General features: G+C 37.0%; 1 protein-coding gene across 4 annotated transcripts in view; it reads right to left on the minus strand.

The window, feature by feature from the left end:
- Positions 1–16,793, minus strand: part of MYOM2 (myomesin 2) — an 82,945-nt gene that overhangs the window by 46,745 nt on the left and 19,407 nt on the right. Inside the window, exons 1-8 of one of the 4 annotated variants that reach the window (XM_021392626.1) lie at positions 11,327–11,345; positions 10,014–10,102; positions 9,884–9,934; positions 9,462–9,626; positions 6,381–6,542; positions 4,101–4,242; positions 2,343–2,542; positions 1,175–1,228 (exon numbers count right to left, since the gene is read on the minus strand). In XM_021392626.1, coding sequence (XP_021248301.1) covers positions 1,175–1,228; positions 2,343–2,542; positions 4,101–4,242; positions 6,381–6,542; positions 9,462–9,626; positions 9,884–9,896 — 736 coding nt within the window. In that variant the 5' untranslated portion in view covers positions 9,897–9,934; positions 10,014–10,102; positions 11,327–11,345. Of the gene's footprint in view, positions 1–1,174; positions 1,229–2,342; positions 2,543–4,100; positions 4,243–6,380; positions 6,543–9,461; positions 9,627–9,883; positions 9,935–10,013; positions 10,103–10,174; positions 10,268–11,326; positions 11,346–16,793 lie in introns of those variants that run through there. The other 3 variants (XM_021392624.1, XM_021392623.1, XM_021392622.1) reach the window with 3 other exon arrangements.

Genomic DNA, 16,793 nt, shown 5'->3' on the forward strand with positions numbered 1-16,793 from the left:
AGGCACTAAAAAAGAAATCTGTTTGTGGTCTATGCGATCACTTTTTCAATAGTGTTCTCCAGTTTCGCAAATGAAACTAGTGATCTATGTGAATCATATTCTTTTATTAAATATGAAGAAATAATGAAACAGGAATCCAAAAATTGTTGTTCGTACCTATACCAGATTGGCTGTTTAACCCCTGTGATCATTCTCAGGCAATCCTGAAAGGAGGAATATGTATTTTGAAGCAAAAAAAAATTAAGACAAACATATTCTGATCCTATAATGTGATTTTGATTCTATAATATCCATATAAATTCATTTAGCATATCGTGGACAAAATAGAGAAATTTCATCTGTCCTACCTGTGCACAGGAGAAACGCTTTAACTTCTAATTCTCTATTCAATTACACCTATTGTCAGGTGGATTTTCTTTTATTAATTTATTATTGGAGTTACAGTTTTATAAGCTTACTTTGCTAAAGACAGTAGATAGATTTTTTTTACCTATTAAGCCATTATAGTTAACATTTTTGACAGTTTAAGTAGAAAGAAGATCATCATCGAAGCCAAAAAAAAAAAAAAAAACCCACAGCATACAGACACAACCAAAGATGGAAGAAATTCAGGCTTTATCTCAAAAGGTGGCAGCGATCTCTCCAGTTCTACTGAGAGAAACAGTGTGTAGTCCATAACCTTAACCTTAATAACATCTCCATTCAGAGAAAGATGTATTAATTACATAATCAGGATGGATTACATATGTGGTTTTTTTTCTTTTGTTTTGTTTTGTTTTTATGAAAACAGAAACAACTTGCTCAGGTCATCAAATGCAGTCTGAAAAAACTATATTTAGCTCCTAGAGAAGGATAGGTGGAAAGGAAATGTGAGTGATTAAATGCAATGTTCAGTTGTTTAAATGCAGCTTAGCACTAGCCAAAGCAAAAAGGTGAGGAGATACTGTCAGCACTTAATGCAGTTAGTGCAGTCAAGAGCTTGGTGCTGTCTGTCCTTTTAGACCTTTACCTTTCACTAGTGTTCTCTCAGGCTTGCAAGCCAAAATATATGACTATATTTATTATTATAAAGAGTTCACTCACTAGGAGGATTTCTTTTCAAGCTGTTTCAAATTACAATGCTAAATTCCTAGGATTAAAACAGATGGACTGAAATCACAGAAATGTAACATACCTTCGAGGTCATCTTTACTGATTACAATCTTTCTCCCTTCATCCACATGAACAGCTGTTAAGCAAAATATTCAGTTAGATTCTTGAATCTGTTTAATATATTTACAAACGTTCCAAATTACAGTATATCATCTATTAAAAAGCCTGTGTACATCTATTTCCATAACTTCGTTATTAACTAAAAATCATACATTGCTTCATTCACTTTCATAGGTAAAATGAGCAAGACACTACTGTTTAAGGCATGATAAACTGTAAGAACCAGAGTCACAATAGTTTTGTTCTATTCTGTCATAGATTGGTAAACAATTGTTTGGAATTTTGCTACAAGAATTAGCCATAAAGCCAGTGGAAAGAGTATATTTTGCTCAGGTTTTACAGACTATATTGGGATAGTACTCTTCCATCTTCATAGTGAGTTTAATTCCTTTTTACATAAAAGAAGCACGCAAGACAGAAGGTGCACATTTAAATGATATATGGAATAAAAATAGTCCTCAGAGCAAGACAGCTTACTCTGCTAATGGAGAAGCTCTCATAAGGCTTCTCTTCAGACTTCAGTGGCCTTTAGCACAAGACCACCTTTCAGAAAGGGTTGTGTTTTTTTTATTAGATTGACTTTTTCCATCTCCCGGAAAAGTCATAATATCAGATACCTCAACCAGTAGCAGGGGATCTTTCTGTCAGTACTGGCACTTGTCTGAGGGGGTGGGGGGAAGACATGGATAAATACATCAGTCCATGGGTTGATGAATTCCTATCATAATTCTATTTTTATATTTTTTTTAAAGCGGGCATGTTCAATTACTTTTTCAAATGTTGCTGCCAGCAAACACAGAAGGTTATGGGACTTCTGGGCTCATTTCACACTGCAAATGATACAAGCTGCCAGGGCATATTGGCTTTTCTGAAAATGTTGTTCTTTGTAGTAATTTATATTGTTTATATTTAATGCTAAGCAAAACCAGTGATAACTGAGACGGAATCCCCAGGTCCTGACAAACTGTCCATGATGACCTTGGCATTCCATTTATGTGCTTACAGCCTTGAAACTAGTGAGATATTACTTCAAGGGAAGAAGCAAATGTGTTTATCTAGCAAGCAGAATCTGAAAAAAAAAAAAAGTAAGATCAAATATTCAGTATGTGTTTCAGCCTTGTACAACCTACTTTGTGTTCTTTCCAGGTCAACCGGGTCAAGAGCTGCAACTGGGTCAGAGACTCGAGAAGGCCTGCTAATGCCAGCACTGTTCACTGCTCTCACACGGAAGATGTAAGACCGTCCTTCATAAAGACCAGTCACAGGATACTTGCAGATTTTTACAGGTGCATCATTGCACTGGACCCAGTTCTCCAAACCTACTTCACATCTTGGAGTAGCAGAAGACAGCATTTATCAGTGTTGTTCCACAATAAAAGTACACCATCCTACACACACCAAATCAGAATCACAAAAGCCACTGAACTATATCACTTCTTAATGAAAACCACACACTTCATACGATTTCTTCTGATCAGACAACCAGTGCTCACCTTGTTCATATTTATTCATAATGCAATTGCAAAGGTCATTTTTCTTGCATGGTTGTGGGTTGTTTTTGTCCTTTTCAACTCTCTCTCTTCCATTTAGTTCTCTGTCTTGCTATATAAGGTATGTTATCCCACTTTCATTTTTTATATGCATCTCTACGGAACATGCTGAAATTGCAACTTTCACCTAATCTCTTCCATCTCATTCTTGTCATATTTTTAATCAAGCAAGCTTTTCTCTCTGACAAAAGAGTGCAGGAGTCATCAAGAAGCACGGTGACGTCCACATACTGGCTCCACTGTGTGCCCACATGTTTTTTCTCCTACTACTATAAACTTTAATGGAGAAGACCACCCTTTGCCCTGACAGTACCATGAAAAACAGGGTCATGATCAAAGGCTACTTCATGCTGCAGTAATCCAGGCAAAATGTCAAAAAGAACAGCTGGATAGATTACATACAAAATAGATGAAATATTCCTATGATCTACGCACTGCACAAATTGGATATAACTGGTAGAGCCCTCAGTTTTTACATTAATTTCTTCATGCTGAGTGCTATTCATAAACCAGCATTTTCCAGCAATTCCCAGACAGTTGTCTCTGAACTACTCTAAATTACAGGGTAGCAAATAGCAATGAACTATAAATGTTGCCTTTAAGTACAGAGTGTTGTACTCGTGAAACATTTCAGTAATGTTTTTAGCTGACTGTCAGCTTCAGACATTAAAGGTCAGATATTCTACCCTGGCTGCAACGGGCAATCATGCACTTCGGTGAAAGAGAGATGCAAAATAACAATTGGACTCCCTGATCCTGGGCTGCCTGCGCTGAGCTGAAAGTGAGCAAAATGCAGAGTAGACTGGAGGAGAGAAAGTAGTGCCGTTCTGATTTAAACTATCGGCTCCCAAGAGCCTGTGCCTCAAGCCCCTCTTATATCACAGTTATGGCTAAAATAAAAAGATAATGTAATAATTCTTAGATTCCAGCTTTTGAGGCATACAGATTAAAAAGACTAAATATAATTCAAGATACCCACAGATTCTGACTCCTATAAATTAAATAGTGCCAGGGGTCATTCTCTGATTTGGCCACATCCACGCTACTGAGCATTTTCATTGCCTGATAAAGTCTGGATGCTTGCAAATGATTATTGGGAAGGGCTCCTGGTCCTTTGTAACTCCAAGACAGCGGCCAGAATTGCCCAGGAAAGTACTAGAAAATCAGAGCTAAAAGTGTGACAGAAAACATTCTAGTAATTCAGCAAAGTAGACAACTTACTGTGCCTGGGGTCTGCAGCTAAAGAACATAAGTACACAGGAATATAATGGCATTTTTATTCTTCAGAATGTATGTGGTTTTGACAGCAGAACTAAATAAATCCCAGTGCTTACATACTTGTCAACAAAATATCCAATGACCGGGCTCTGAGTGGTCGTATTTGGTGGTTTCCAGGTAACAATAACATAGTCTCTGTTAGCATCATGGCATTTAACATCCATTGGAGCCCCTGGTGCTCCCGCAATCAATGCATCGGCATCTGGATCACAAATAAAAGTAAATCAGTTTTGATTGTGAAATCTACAACAGAGGCAAAAGGGAAAATTTTCAGTTGCTCTGCTACTCTTTTATGTGAATGGGAGCCAAAAGTTTTTGTCATATACTAATTCACTACACTAATGAATCAAACCCGTATCTCTCTCCACATGGATAAAAATGTTCTGGAAACAGTTTAAGAATCAAACCTGCATTACATTTCACAGGAATTAAATGCCCTACTATCCCATGTGTTTTTTGATCTTTCCCACTGAAAGCTGTAGCTCAGTGGGTTACTGATCAGACCAAGGTACTCAGTAACAAACGTATAGCTGAGGAAAATAAATCTCTCAGGGAATTAAAATTATTCAAACTCTTGGTTCATTTCTAAGGCTGCTTTTTATATAAAGTTTTACAGTGCCAACAGGCCTAAGTAATGAATGTACTTTCATGAAGATATCCTTGTGTGGCTTCATTTTTGAGGTATTACTCATACAAATCCAAACCTTCTAATGGAGTCTACAAACAGATTTCTCTCCTTTCAAAGAAAGGTTCCCATAACATGAAAACATCCTGCAGAGAGTCCAAATGTATTCTTTTATGGATTTTTTTTCTGAAATAACCAAGTAAAAGTTACAAGTTTAATTTGAACCTAAGTGTTGGTGTTTTCCCAAATTTTCCAAAAACACGTGCAAAGAAGTACTGTCACTTTACAACAATCCACATGCTGTAAAGATGCCTGCAGATTTGCTGTCCTTTATGCATGTTTCTTGCAGCTGAATCTGAAGTATTTCAGAAGAGGAACCTTAGGTACTGAGAACATAATTTCCCATATTGCAAAAACAATCAGTTTTGAGGTGACTGAAATTCAATCAAGCTGCAGTTCCTGTACACATGAAAGGGAAAAAAAATAGGCAAGAGAAAGGCCAACAAAGGGCACTGCAGACTCTGGAGAACATAGCTCAAGGCCAAGATTCTGTGCATGTGAATGCATCAAAGTGCAAAATGAATCGTTGAGGTACCTAAAATTAACTCACCAGCATGAGAATAATTTCTGGGAAATTCACTATAAATTAGTGAACATTTTTTTCACTTGGGTAGTTTCTTTTTTAGAAGTTAAATGGAACTAGAAATCTTTTGCATATTGTTTCCAGAGAGATCAGGGTGGCTTGGTAAGGATATATTGTAAAGCCAATGAAGCCCATGGGCTAGTTCTGTGAGGAAGGTGGATCTCTGCCACTCAAAAAAACATTCATGCCCCTCCACTCCACAAAAATCAGTCGGAAGACACTTCTGCAAGTATGTTACAATATATTTCCAAGACCAGCCCAGATCTCCATGGGTTTAAAATTACTACAGCTCCAATGGCTTCAGTGTGGCTGCACCAGTTTGACACCACTGAGCATATGGTCAAATGTATTTAAGAGAATGAAAGCACTGCTCAGCCAGTTATTTTCATCCTCCAATTAAAAAAAAAAAAAAAAAAAAAAGGAAAAACTAAGTTTTGTGTAGATCTACATGTGGGAGCTCATTCTCCTTTCATTGAGAGTTGTGTATGCTAATGCAAGGGCAATTTCTGACTTCTATTATAATACATTTATCTTCCTTTTAGCTATGTCTCTTGTGAAAACTGTATTTCTTCAATGAGCTAATTTCTTACTTTGCTTCTTTTTCTGATTATTAAGCTGAGTGTGCCTGGTATGTCAGTGGGAATATTTCTTTCTCCTGTGTCTCCACCTAAGGCCAGGCACAGAATTTGAAAATGCCCAACAAGGCTCGTTCCCACTTAGTAACGTAGATAAAACAATTACAGAGCAGACTGTTAGCATGCAAAGATGTTTATTTCCTATCGGGAAAAGAGAAAGTAAAGAAAGAAACAAGTTGTTTCTTTACAGGAATGATGTACCATGTTCTCCAGGAAGAATCACGCTCTTCCTGAAGTTCTCACTCATGTAAAGCAACTGTATTGTTTCTAGCACAGACTACTATATAAATCAGATTACTATTAAATACCACTCAGATTACTATTAAATACCACAATGCCACCTTTCTTCCTGTTTCATTTATTGCATTTTTTTTTAATAAAACTACTCTTTCTTCTGCTATTTTTAATTTCTCCCAAGAAAGAGGTGAAAACCTTACCTCTGACAAACAGGAATGCGCTGCATTCATTCACTCCACCTTTTGTAACCATCCGCAGGGTGTATAAACCTTCATCATCTTTGTTTAGATGAGTAAAGGACAGAGCTGCCTGGCCTTCTCCAAAATACAGCTTTGTCCACTTGGAGTCCTTTATCAGCACATCTGGAACAGAAGACCCACATTAGCACAGTGGCTAGAACAATGTCCTAGTGCAACCCTGTGCTAATGAGAGGCACGAACTACACCAGCTTTATACTAGCTGTATTCAGAGGGACAGTGCTTTGATGCTATGAAAACTGTACAGAAAGTAAGCTGCGTCTCCCTAAGCATATTTCTTAGTGAATTTGAGACTTCAGAACAAACTTCAGAACTTTCATCACTGCTATTTTGAATATGCTGACGGAGAAATATATTATCCACATTTTGAAAAAATTACATGAAAACCTGCCGTACCCTGTAATAAATGGAGGGTGGAACTTTGTTTCATTATTAATAAGTTTTGTAACCTGTTCAGGTCAAAAGTCAGATTACTCAATTTCTTCCTCCAAGTTTAAAAATGAGATTTCTGTTTAATCTGGACTGCTATAAGCATACACTGAATTTAAATCCTCAAGGCATGTCTGTTGAGCAGTGAATGAAATTAAATTTGTATTTCTCATAGGTGAGAGGTGGTGACCCATGATTAATGCAAATTAATCTGATTGCCTAGTGAAACCTGAGCAAAAGAATGAGCAGGATATTTTATGCTAGTCAAGGGACTTTCTTCACCTCAACTTTTTTAATAATTGATTGGATTATTTTTTATTTCTAACTCCCTAAGACCTATTGCATATTAATTTATTCTAATCAATTCAGCAGAATAATATTTAAAGGAAATGAATATCTATAAATGTTTATTATTCTATTGCTTAAATACACATTGGAGCAGACACTCAAATGATCACAAAGGAATTCATTTTTCCAGCTACCAGTTGAACTACATAGGAAGGTAATAAAAAATAACACATTCAGATAATAAGACACATGCTACTAAAATGAACAGTAAATTTACATGATCATCTAAGCATACATCTTCTTACAGAGAAGAGTATAAAGTAAATTCAGTCACATTTATTTCCATGAGATCCTTAATCATGAGATCCTTGCCTAGAAAATCTGCCTGCCCCCTTTCCACGACATCACAATGGAACTGACACTTAACGCAGAGAGACACGAAGTACTTTAAATGAAATAAGAAAACATCTCCACCTAGAATCCTTAACCAACGCACGACTTCTGTGGAAAATCTTGAAGAAAAAAAATGAACATGAGCAACCAGCACCTCTGAATAACAGGTCACTTATATACATTCCAAGTTGAGAGGAATGCTAGACACTCCAGAAATAATACATACAAACTGCAGGCAAGCCTGTATTGCCTGGTAAGGCCAGAATCATCCATTCCCACTGTTCCTGTGTACTTTAAACCAGAAATTATGGAGGTAGTTGAGTTTGGTAAGAGCAGACAAACCTTCCTTCACAAAAGGTCAAAGACACACCAAATGCTTTAAGAAAGCAAGAGGTCTCTTTTAAATGCAGCCTGGATGGTTGACAAGAGAAGCCAAGAAGAAGTGTAAATTTCAGAGGCCACAAACGTATTCTCTAGTTTTAATAAGGAAGGTATTTACGCAACTGTGATCACAATAATATTACAATACTAAAGCCTCACAGTTGTGATCAAATCTCCAGTACACTGACGTGTTATGCTCTATCACTTCTACCAAGACCTATCGAGAGTAACCCTCAGAGTCAGTGTGAGTCAACCTTCACTTGCTGTTTACAGTATAAGAGATATTTTTCCTAAAACAATATTCTTCTGAAAGTTCACATATAGAGGGGGAAATGCTATACGCTGAAGTTTCTCTTCATCAGGTATTTTAGTCTGCTGAAATATCAGCTCAGTTGTGCACTCTGTGATTTTTTCCTTTGAATTAAACTTTTTATCCCATATTACGGTATAAATATCTGCAGAATGCTGGTGCATATCACTTTCTAATATTTATATTACACTAGAGATCAATATCAGAAAGCTCTAGTTACCAGCCGAGCTCTTATTAAGATTGGATATACATTTCAGTAGTATTATCTTGATTTAGTTCTTTCGGTGTCTTAAATTGTTCTAAGTGGACCATGAATTGTAGACATCATATTCATGTCTGTTGAATCCCAAACCACATTAGAAGATTTGATTCAGTTGGCTTATATGCCCCTAGGAGTCTAGTAGACAACCTCGATAAGCTTCACATAAGTGAAGCTTATTAATACTGAATAAACACATATTTCTTTTGTGTATAACTATTAGAAATAAATCATACACATCCTTCTCAGGGATTCAATTGCTATTATTTGATTAATATAAATGGAAAAATCTTAGGAAAAAAAAGATTGTCTTAATAAAAAAGTAGAATTAAATATTATCTTTAAAAAAATCACAAAAACATTGACAGCACATGATTCTACAAATGATTAACCTTCTCATCATTTATATTTATGCATTGCCACCAGATCTCAAGAGATTCAACACAAGGAATTGTAGCACACAGCAAAGGTTCATAGCTCATGAATTCCTGCTGTATTTGGGAACAACTTCTGCCAGTTAATATAGTTTTACACCTCCTGGAAATAATGTGATCCATGTACATATCCATTACATATCAAGAGGGAATTATGTTTGCATCATTAAGTATTAATCTGAAAAGGCCATAACCTGTTACTCCATAGAGAAAGAATAATTCATGGTAGATGAAAACTGGAATAACATGGATCATCTGTGTGAGGAAGTGACTTTAGATTTCCACCTAGTCAGGTAAGCATTTTAACAATTACGTTATTAGATAACATGAGATTGCCTCCTTTGCTGTAAACATGCGCTCAAGAAAAGGTTCACCAAGTCACTATTTAAAGAGAGATTAAGTCTATAAATTCTTACTAGAGATGTTTGTTTGCTTTATTCTGAAATTAAATCTGTGATTCTCATGTTCTAAACTGATCAGTGTCTTCTCCAGCATTTTCCAGACAGCTTCTATTCAATGAACTAACTTACCATCTCTATACCACTCAGCACGAGGCCGTAGTCTTTTCAGCTCTGGGGTGACCAACACAGAGCACTTAAGGGTCAGTGTTTCACCTTCAGTTCCAAAGGTGACTCCAAATTTCTCCAGAAATTGGACATCAAAGTGTGTGAAGCAAACATCATATGACAGTGGCACTACGCATGAGAAAATGAAAACATTCTTAAGTAAATTGTAGTTGGCACAAACTGATTACTGTCTATTCTGAATAGGAAATGGAACTCTCTAGTATACTATATTCTGATCAAGAGATGCAAATGAGAACGAAAAAGCTCATACTGCTACCAGAAGAAACAAGTTAAATTTAATTTTCTCATCTGTAAAACATTATTATGGCTCTTATTAACGATAAGGGTATATAAACTACTTAAGCAAAAATTTTTAAATTGCTTACAGTGGAAAGGCATTATTGCAGCTGGGAGAGGCTCTTCACCCTCTCTGAACCCTGCAAAACACAGACAATAAAGATTCAACAACATGAACATGATAATTATTTCTTATTTTAATCATAAATTAGGACTTACTTCTCACAACCACAGCACAGTTAGTTGATGCCTGCCCATGGACATTTGTTGCAACAGCTGAATAGGTAGCAGAATCATCAAAATCAGCTCTGAGAATGGAAAAGAGGGAAATAAGTGACTCAGTGCAAATACAAATGCTCTTAATGAACAATATTACAAACCGAGCTGTGCCAACTCTGAGCAAAGCTCTTTGCTCACACTAAACAGTGTAAGAAGTTGATGAAAGACAATCAGAAAGCTGGTACACTGTGCAGTTTTATCCTGGATTAATGTGCAGGTTGCATTAACTTGAGCAAACTGGAGATGACCTTTAGAGAATGATCAAAAGGAGAGAGCTGGAATATACCAGTCAGGCTATTCTTTTTTGCTGTGTAACTTTGCTCCTTAATCTGTCTTGCCCTTATGCCACATATTTTAAGAGAGATACATGGGAGAAAAGGATGTGATGCTTGCAGAAATACATCCCCCTCCAGCGATTCCCAGAAAGTAGATACTGGCTCTTTATGCCTCTCTCATACTTCCCACAGAATGCAAACAAACAAAACAAAACAAACAAAACAAACAAACAAACAAAACAAAACAAAACAAAAACAAAAACAAGACAAGGTATCTGACCTAAATTGTGGCATAATGATTTGATTTATTTTTTTAGTGACAAAACATATCCATTATGTAAGGAGAACATAATGAAAACCAAAATAAAAAAAAAAATTACATCATTCCAAATAGTGCCCAGTGATGGAATGTCTCACCTACTACATCCTTCCTTGAAGGAGAATTTATGCTAGCAGATATATGGCTAATTAAGATACAAGTGCAAACTTTTTTCTATTAAAAATGTGGTCAACCACAAGAAATATTACTCCAATGGGTATGACATAAAATGGAAATAAAGGAAAGGAAACAAATTCTTTATTTGCACATACATTTTTTTGAGCAACTACTTTAATTTACAGTTGACTAGGAGCATTAAAAATATTTTAGACTCTTTTTTGTTAAAATGCAGGTTTACTTAGAATGAAATTTCCCCAGAAAAGAATACTCAGTCTGGAGGAAGAAACAATTTTGAAAAATTGGAATATTTCATTTTAATACTTCAGAATGACCATTTCAGTTCAAAAAGATATTTCAGAATTTACATCTGCTTTATTTTCAGAAACATACTAAATACTCTAATGTGAAATATTCTCATATATTAATTTTGAATAAATGAAGATTTTAATTTTGCCCAAGTCGGTATTTTTTCTTGAACTTTTGTCATACAAAAATATGTTTAGCCATCAGTTAATCAGAGTGCTGTCTGAAATACATACCATTAAATCCTGCTTCTGTGTATTCCAGAGCATTTAATGGAGACCCCTCAGGAATTTTCAGTGGTGATATGTAATGTTCTACATGCATGCACTTAGTTTCCTCTAAGAAGAATGAAAGAATTTGTATCTTCTTGGCAACTGCTAGATTAAAGGGATGAAATTATGGTTGTACTCATCTTCTACAAAGTCATACATCCCAGGTGTGAAGGAAGAAAGAATACATAAAAGTGTTTGAAGTAAATTGTATAAGAAAATGCCAATTTGGGGCCACGTAGCTCTTGTGATAGGTATGTCAGACACCTTTTTTTCAGCTCTTACATACATTCTGGGCAGTTTCATACTGTAAAAAATGATACTATCTGTACTGTGATGCCTAAAATACAACTTGATGAAAGCTCTATTAAATTGTGATTTAACTCTTTGAACGTTCAGGAGTTCAGGAGTAACAGCTCCTCCTAGAGGCAAATCTTCAGCGCACAATTCACAAAATAGCATGGCATGCTACCAAGTCAATCATACATTTAATTATCAAAGCCAGAAGAGTAACTCTTAAGATTAGCCCACTTATCCAGAAAGCCTGGAGTTAAGAGGGTGAAGCCCATTAGAACTCTACTACAGTCTGGGAGGGAAAAGTAAGCCTGAAAAACACTAGAGAAGAATTGAAATACTAGGCTAAATGTTATTCAATATTTCAGAGTTTATTGGAATTATTTAAAAAATGTCAGTATCCGTTCACTAATCTACATAAAGCTTAACTGATTCTGGACTTACTTGAAAGCTGTTGGAGTTGGTGACATCTTAATAACATGAACAATTTTTTTAGTATCCCAGTTTCACTGTATTAATGTTTGTGTGGTAAAATGTCAAAAGTAAGTTAAAACTTTAGTACAGTTTTTTTTTCCTAAGTCATGTTCTAATGTCTCTATAGAAATAACTTACACACTGTTCACAGTTCAGTACAGTGCCTTGCTATAATGAAACAAGCCAACAACAAATGAGGCATCTCAAAAGGATTTTACAAGGGATTCTGGAGAATTGACTGTGGTAGAACTCTAAGGTGTACAAGTCAGACTGCACTACACACTACACCTGCTTTAAAGGAAATATATGTAGTACATAGTATGCACTATATACAATAAGATAAGTAACACACAGTGATCACCCTGCTAGAACAGCCCTTGGCATCCATTAGTATGTAACAGTTCCCAAAAGATTTCTAGGCAGAGCTCGGGAGATAGCAAGGGACCTTTCCCAGAAAGCAGCCTGGCTGTAGCTGCTCTGTCCTGACGGATAAGAGGATTAGCAGCATGGGTGTAGTCCACTGCATGCCAGTGGGCCACTGGGGCAGAGGATGTGTAGTTTTTTATAGGACAGCAATTCCTAGTCACTGGTGGCAGGTAGTGCCACAGCATACCCTGCAGACCTTGTCCCTGGATACACGCCCCGTAAAGGCTTCCTGTTCCCCAGGCCATTCTCCAGGCCACTCCCCACCCTGCCTGGAGACTTATGGAGACGTACTGCATCTTCCTCTGGCCTGCACTTCCAGGCTTCTCCAGGAGCCGTGCTGCAGGGCCAGTGCTGATCCATCCCCAGCTGCACACTGCTTGGACAGCTTATAGCACCCACACTGTAACGGAGTGATGGATGGCTGCCTCACCGCTGCTGTACCAGGCTGCTCCCTTTCATAAAGAAAGCACTACTTCAGGCTTCTCTCAAATACTGCTTAGCTGCACTTCAACACTTTGAATGTTGCAGAGTGTTGACACAAGGATAAAATAATAGCGTACATACAATGAGGTTAGTTCAACTATCACTTTAAAATAATCAGCACCTGCTCTCACTGTTGGCTTCATTATCCAGCAGAATAGCAGACAAAACAATCAATAGTTATTAATTTCTATAAGTATCACTCAGGATTCAGGAAATGAAACATGATTTATTAGCCACGAAGTGGCATAAAAATAATTCAGAAACTAGAGATGTATTCTGAACAAATGTGAAGCCACATTCTGCTTGACCACTCAAAGCATCAAAAAATCAGAAAACAAGGAAACAGCATGGCAGATATCTGATTAACTTTTCCAATGGATATGGAAAAGCCATGCTACTCTCAGTCCCCTCCCCATAACTTTGTGCTCTCATAAGGAACAGCAAAATGCCTCTCTGGATGTATTTTGGGTCTCCAAGGTAGAGGAAAGAGAATATAATCATAAAAGCCTCCAGAACAGACAGAAGAGTCACAGAAGGATTGTTTCTTTAGCTTAACCAGCTCAATGTCTTAAAGGACCTATTTGACAGAATCGCCTAGGTTAGTGATGGTGTGAGAACTAATTTTATAAAAAGACTGACCACACTTATTTTTTACAGTACTTCTTCTTTTATGATGAGGAACGAGGTTCTTATTGTTATTATGAACATATAGATAATAATTCCCCAATCCAGGTATTTTAAGAGATCTTACCAATTCTGTCAATTTTCTGAAGGTCACTGCTTTGAAACCATTGGATAGTTCTTTGCTATAACCTCTAACCTAACTCACCAGGGGATAAAACAAACCATCTTAGATAGCCTAACACTTGATGGCCTGCCTTTAAACTTGATGTTGGAAATGTATGGGATTAGTGGGTTAGTGCTACACAGCACATTGGCTTAATACAAACTCCAAAAAACAGTTGAACAGGCTGGCAAGGTACATCAAGTCCTAATTCTCCTTTGGTGCCAGATAATATTCAGATAGAGGATTATCCTGGAAACTACTTCCTTTTCTGTGAATATAAAAAATAGATTTCCTAGATGCACTGTAAAGTACATTGAGTCAAGACCATTTATAAATGATATTTGAAGCACCCAGGAGAGGAGGTGTAGTCTGTCCAATAGTTTTCCTTGCATCATGATGGAGAATGTATTTTCCAACCTTTACAAAGGTCAGATAAAATATGCATAGAGTACATTTAGAAAGCATGAGCTATGAGGACACCTCACACATGTTCCAAGGTACTCATAATTTTTCTGAAAATTAAATTGCCCTGAATCCCCATGAGGTTCTGAAGCTCTAATTTTTGTGTGGGGAATATGCCCCAGGCAGATACTTCTGTTTAAAATGCACGTATTCATCCATCTGCCTCATGTAGATTTAAACACAGGGGTTGAGATTAAGATAATATTTTTGCTTGAATTAGAACACAGCTCAGTGCAGGTCAAGAGCAGGAGCATAACATAGTAAATTTCAAGAGTTAAAATTGCCTCCCTGAATTCAAATGACAGAATGTTCAGTGTTATGTCTATACGACACCAAAATGTGGAAACACTTTGCAGGATCACCATCTTGTAGTCTGATTCTCTAGTCAGACTGAACCTAATAGATTCTTTTCATTAGGTTGTTTTTTGTTCTTACTGAATAGAAGACCTCTGTTTTGAAGTTGATGCTGCCTCATGCCCATCTCAGTGGCTCCTAGCTATTGCAGTTCATAGGGGACAGTAACTGACAGGTCAGAAAATCACAGATCATTTCATTTGGGGGATGTTGTTTGCATTTCAGCAAAGAAAAAAAACAGAAGCACACCATACCTGCTGCCTGTACACACACTGGCAGTGCATACCTGCAAAGCACCAGGACCTGCAGCCTATCACCACACAATCAACTACACACAGCTCCAAGGCTCAGCCTCCTGAACTGGAGAAGTGCCTTTGCTGCAGTGTCTGCACTCTGTCCCGCTTCCACCCACAGCAGGAGGAAGGGCAGGCCTCATTCTGTACTTCCAGCTTAAATCATTTCAAGTCTTTTGTTCCTAATCAAACTAAAATAGCACTGTACTGACTGCACAGTGTCATTTGTTAAATGAGAATAGTTAGAAAAGAAGGTTCATTCCATTTTTAAGCTTTTTTTTCTTTTTTAAAGCAATGCTGACGACGCTTCGGAGCTGAGTGCTTGATTAGGGGCTAGCTCTGCCTTCTGGCAGTAGGTATTACACTGCACTCTGCTGGCTTTGCCACACATTTTCGCTGATGGAACCACAAACCCTATCATGCAGCAATTAGAAGCATTTTTAAGCAGTGATTTACTGAAAAAGGAAAGGAAGATAGCCCTAATAAAATATAAAACACTGCCAAACTTTGACCATTGTACAAGTAGCAGTGTGCAGCTGCACCACACTGACAGAGCTCTGGAAAATCAAACTTCCTTCTCTGCTTATCAGTTCCCATCAGTTCATCCACCTGCTCGCTGCAGGGCTTTTGGAGCACGTGGAGCATGCTGCTGTCCCCTCTATACCCTAGTCAACGTAACAGAATACATAATATAGCCCTTCATGGTTGCATAAAGCCAAGTGATTTAAGAACAACTTTACTTTCATACCATTGGAAGAACTAGCCCATGCATCATAGAAGAACAAAAAGACAAGGGAGTAAAACAAAACCCTGTGGCTGAACAAATAGCATCAACTAAGAAATTCAAAATGTTTGAATTTTAAGTACTGTAATATACACTAACATGTAAAATATTTTCAGCCATGCTATAGAGTAACAGAGTGTACTAATCTTGACTACCTCCGATAGAGAAATATTTTCTTGGATTATATGACTATCTGTAGTTAAATTTGATGGGATAAAGAAAGAAATGTTAAACAATCCCTATAACTGTGAGATGTTCAAAAATTATCATGAAAGCTCCATATCTCTCTTCTTTACTGTGTAAGGGAGATGTTGAGCTCAGGCTCCCAATTGAGGAAGCCTAAGAGGAGCAAGAGAGTGGAACTATACGGTAAAGATAGTGCTGAACAAATGTAGAAAATGTGGTAAACTGAGCACAAAGCATCATAAAAATATGAGACAGAGAAATGAAAATGATCTGCTATAGTCATGGGCCCTGGAAGACAGCAAATGGTAGAGATGAAATTGTGTCCAGTTACTGCTTTAAGTTGACAAGGTGACGTCCTGGTTTTGGCGCCTCAGGAATTTTTCCACCGGGATCAAGGAATACTCATAGGAATAAATATCACACTTGCATCAGAAGGAAAAGTTCACTCCCTGAGCTTCCCTGAAGCTCTAAAAAGGTAGCCAAGAAATTCCAAGGCAGTTCTGAGTGGCTGTGGATCAGATGATATGCAGCTCAGCACTTTGGTATGAACAGCTGAGAAGAGCACAGCAGTGGATAGGTATAAAATCCAAACTGTTCTACTTCTAGGAAAAAAATAATGTTCCAAATATGCATGTATAGAGATACTTATGGAAGATCTGTAGTGAACTGATATATGTTTTTACTTAAAATCTTAACAATACATATATTAACCAAATAAATATAATTTCATTGTCTAATACTAGTACATCTAATACTAGCAATAGAAAAACTATCAAAACTTTCTTTCATTTCCCACAGATTGATTTTCCAACTTTTGGGGAGCAATAAGCAATTGATAGTCAAGTTTTGAAATAAAATAGATTAGCAATAAAAAACTATTTAAACTTAGTT

This window comes from Numida meleagris, chromosome 3, assembly GCF_002078875.1.
Source record: "Numida meleagris isolate 19003 breed g44 Domestic line chromosome 3, NumMel1.0, whole genome shotgun sequence".
Lineage (NCBI taxonomy): Eukaryota > Metazoa > Chordata > Aves > Galliformes > Numididae > Numida > Numida meleagris.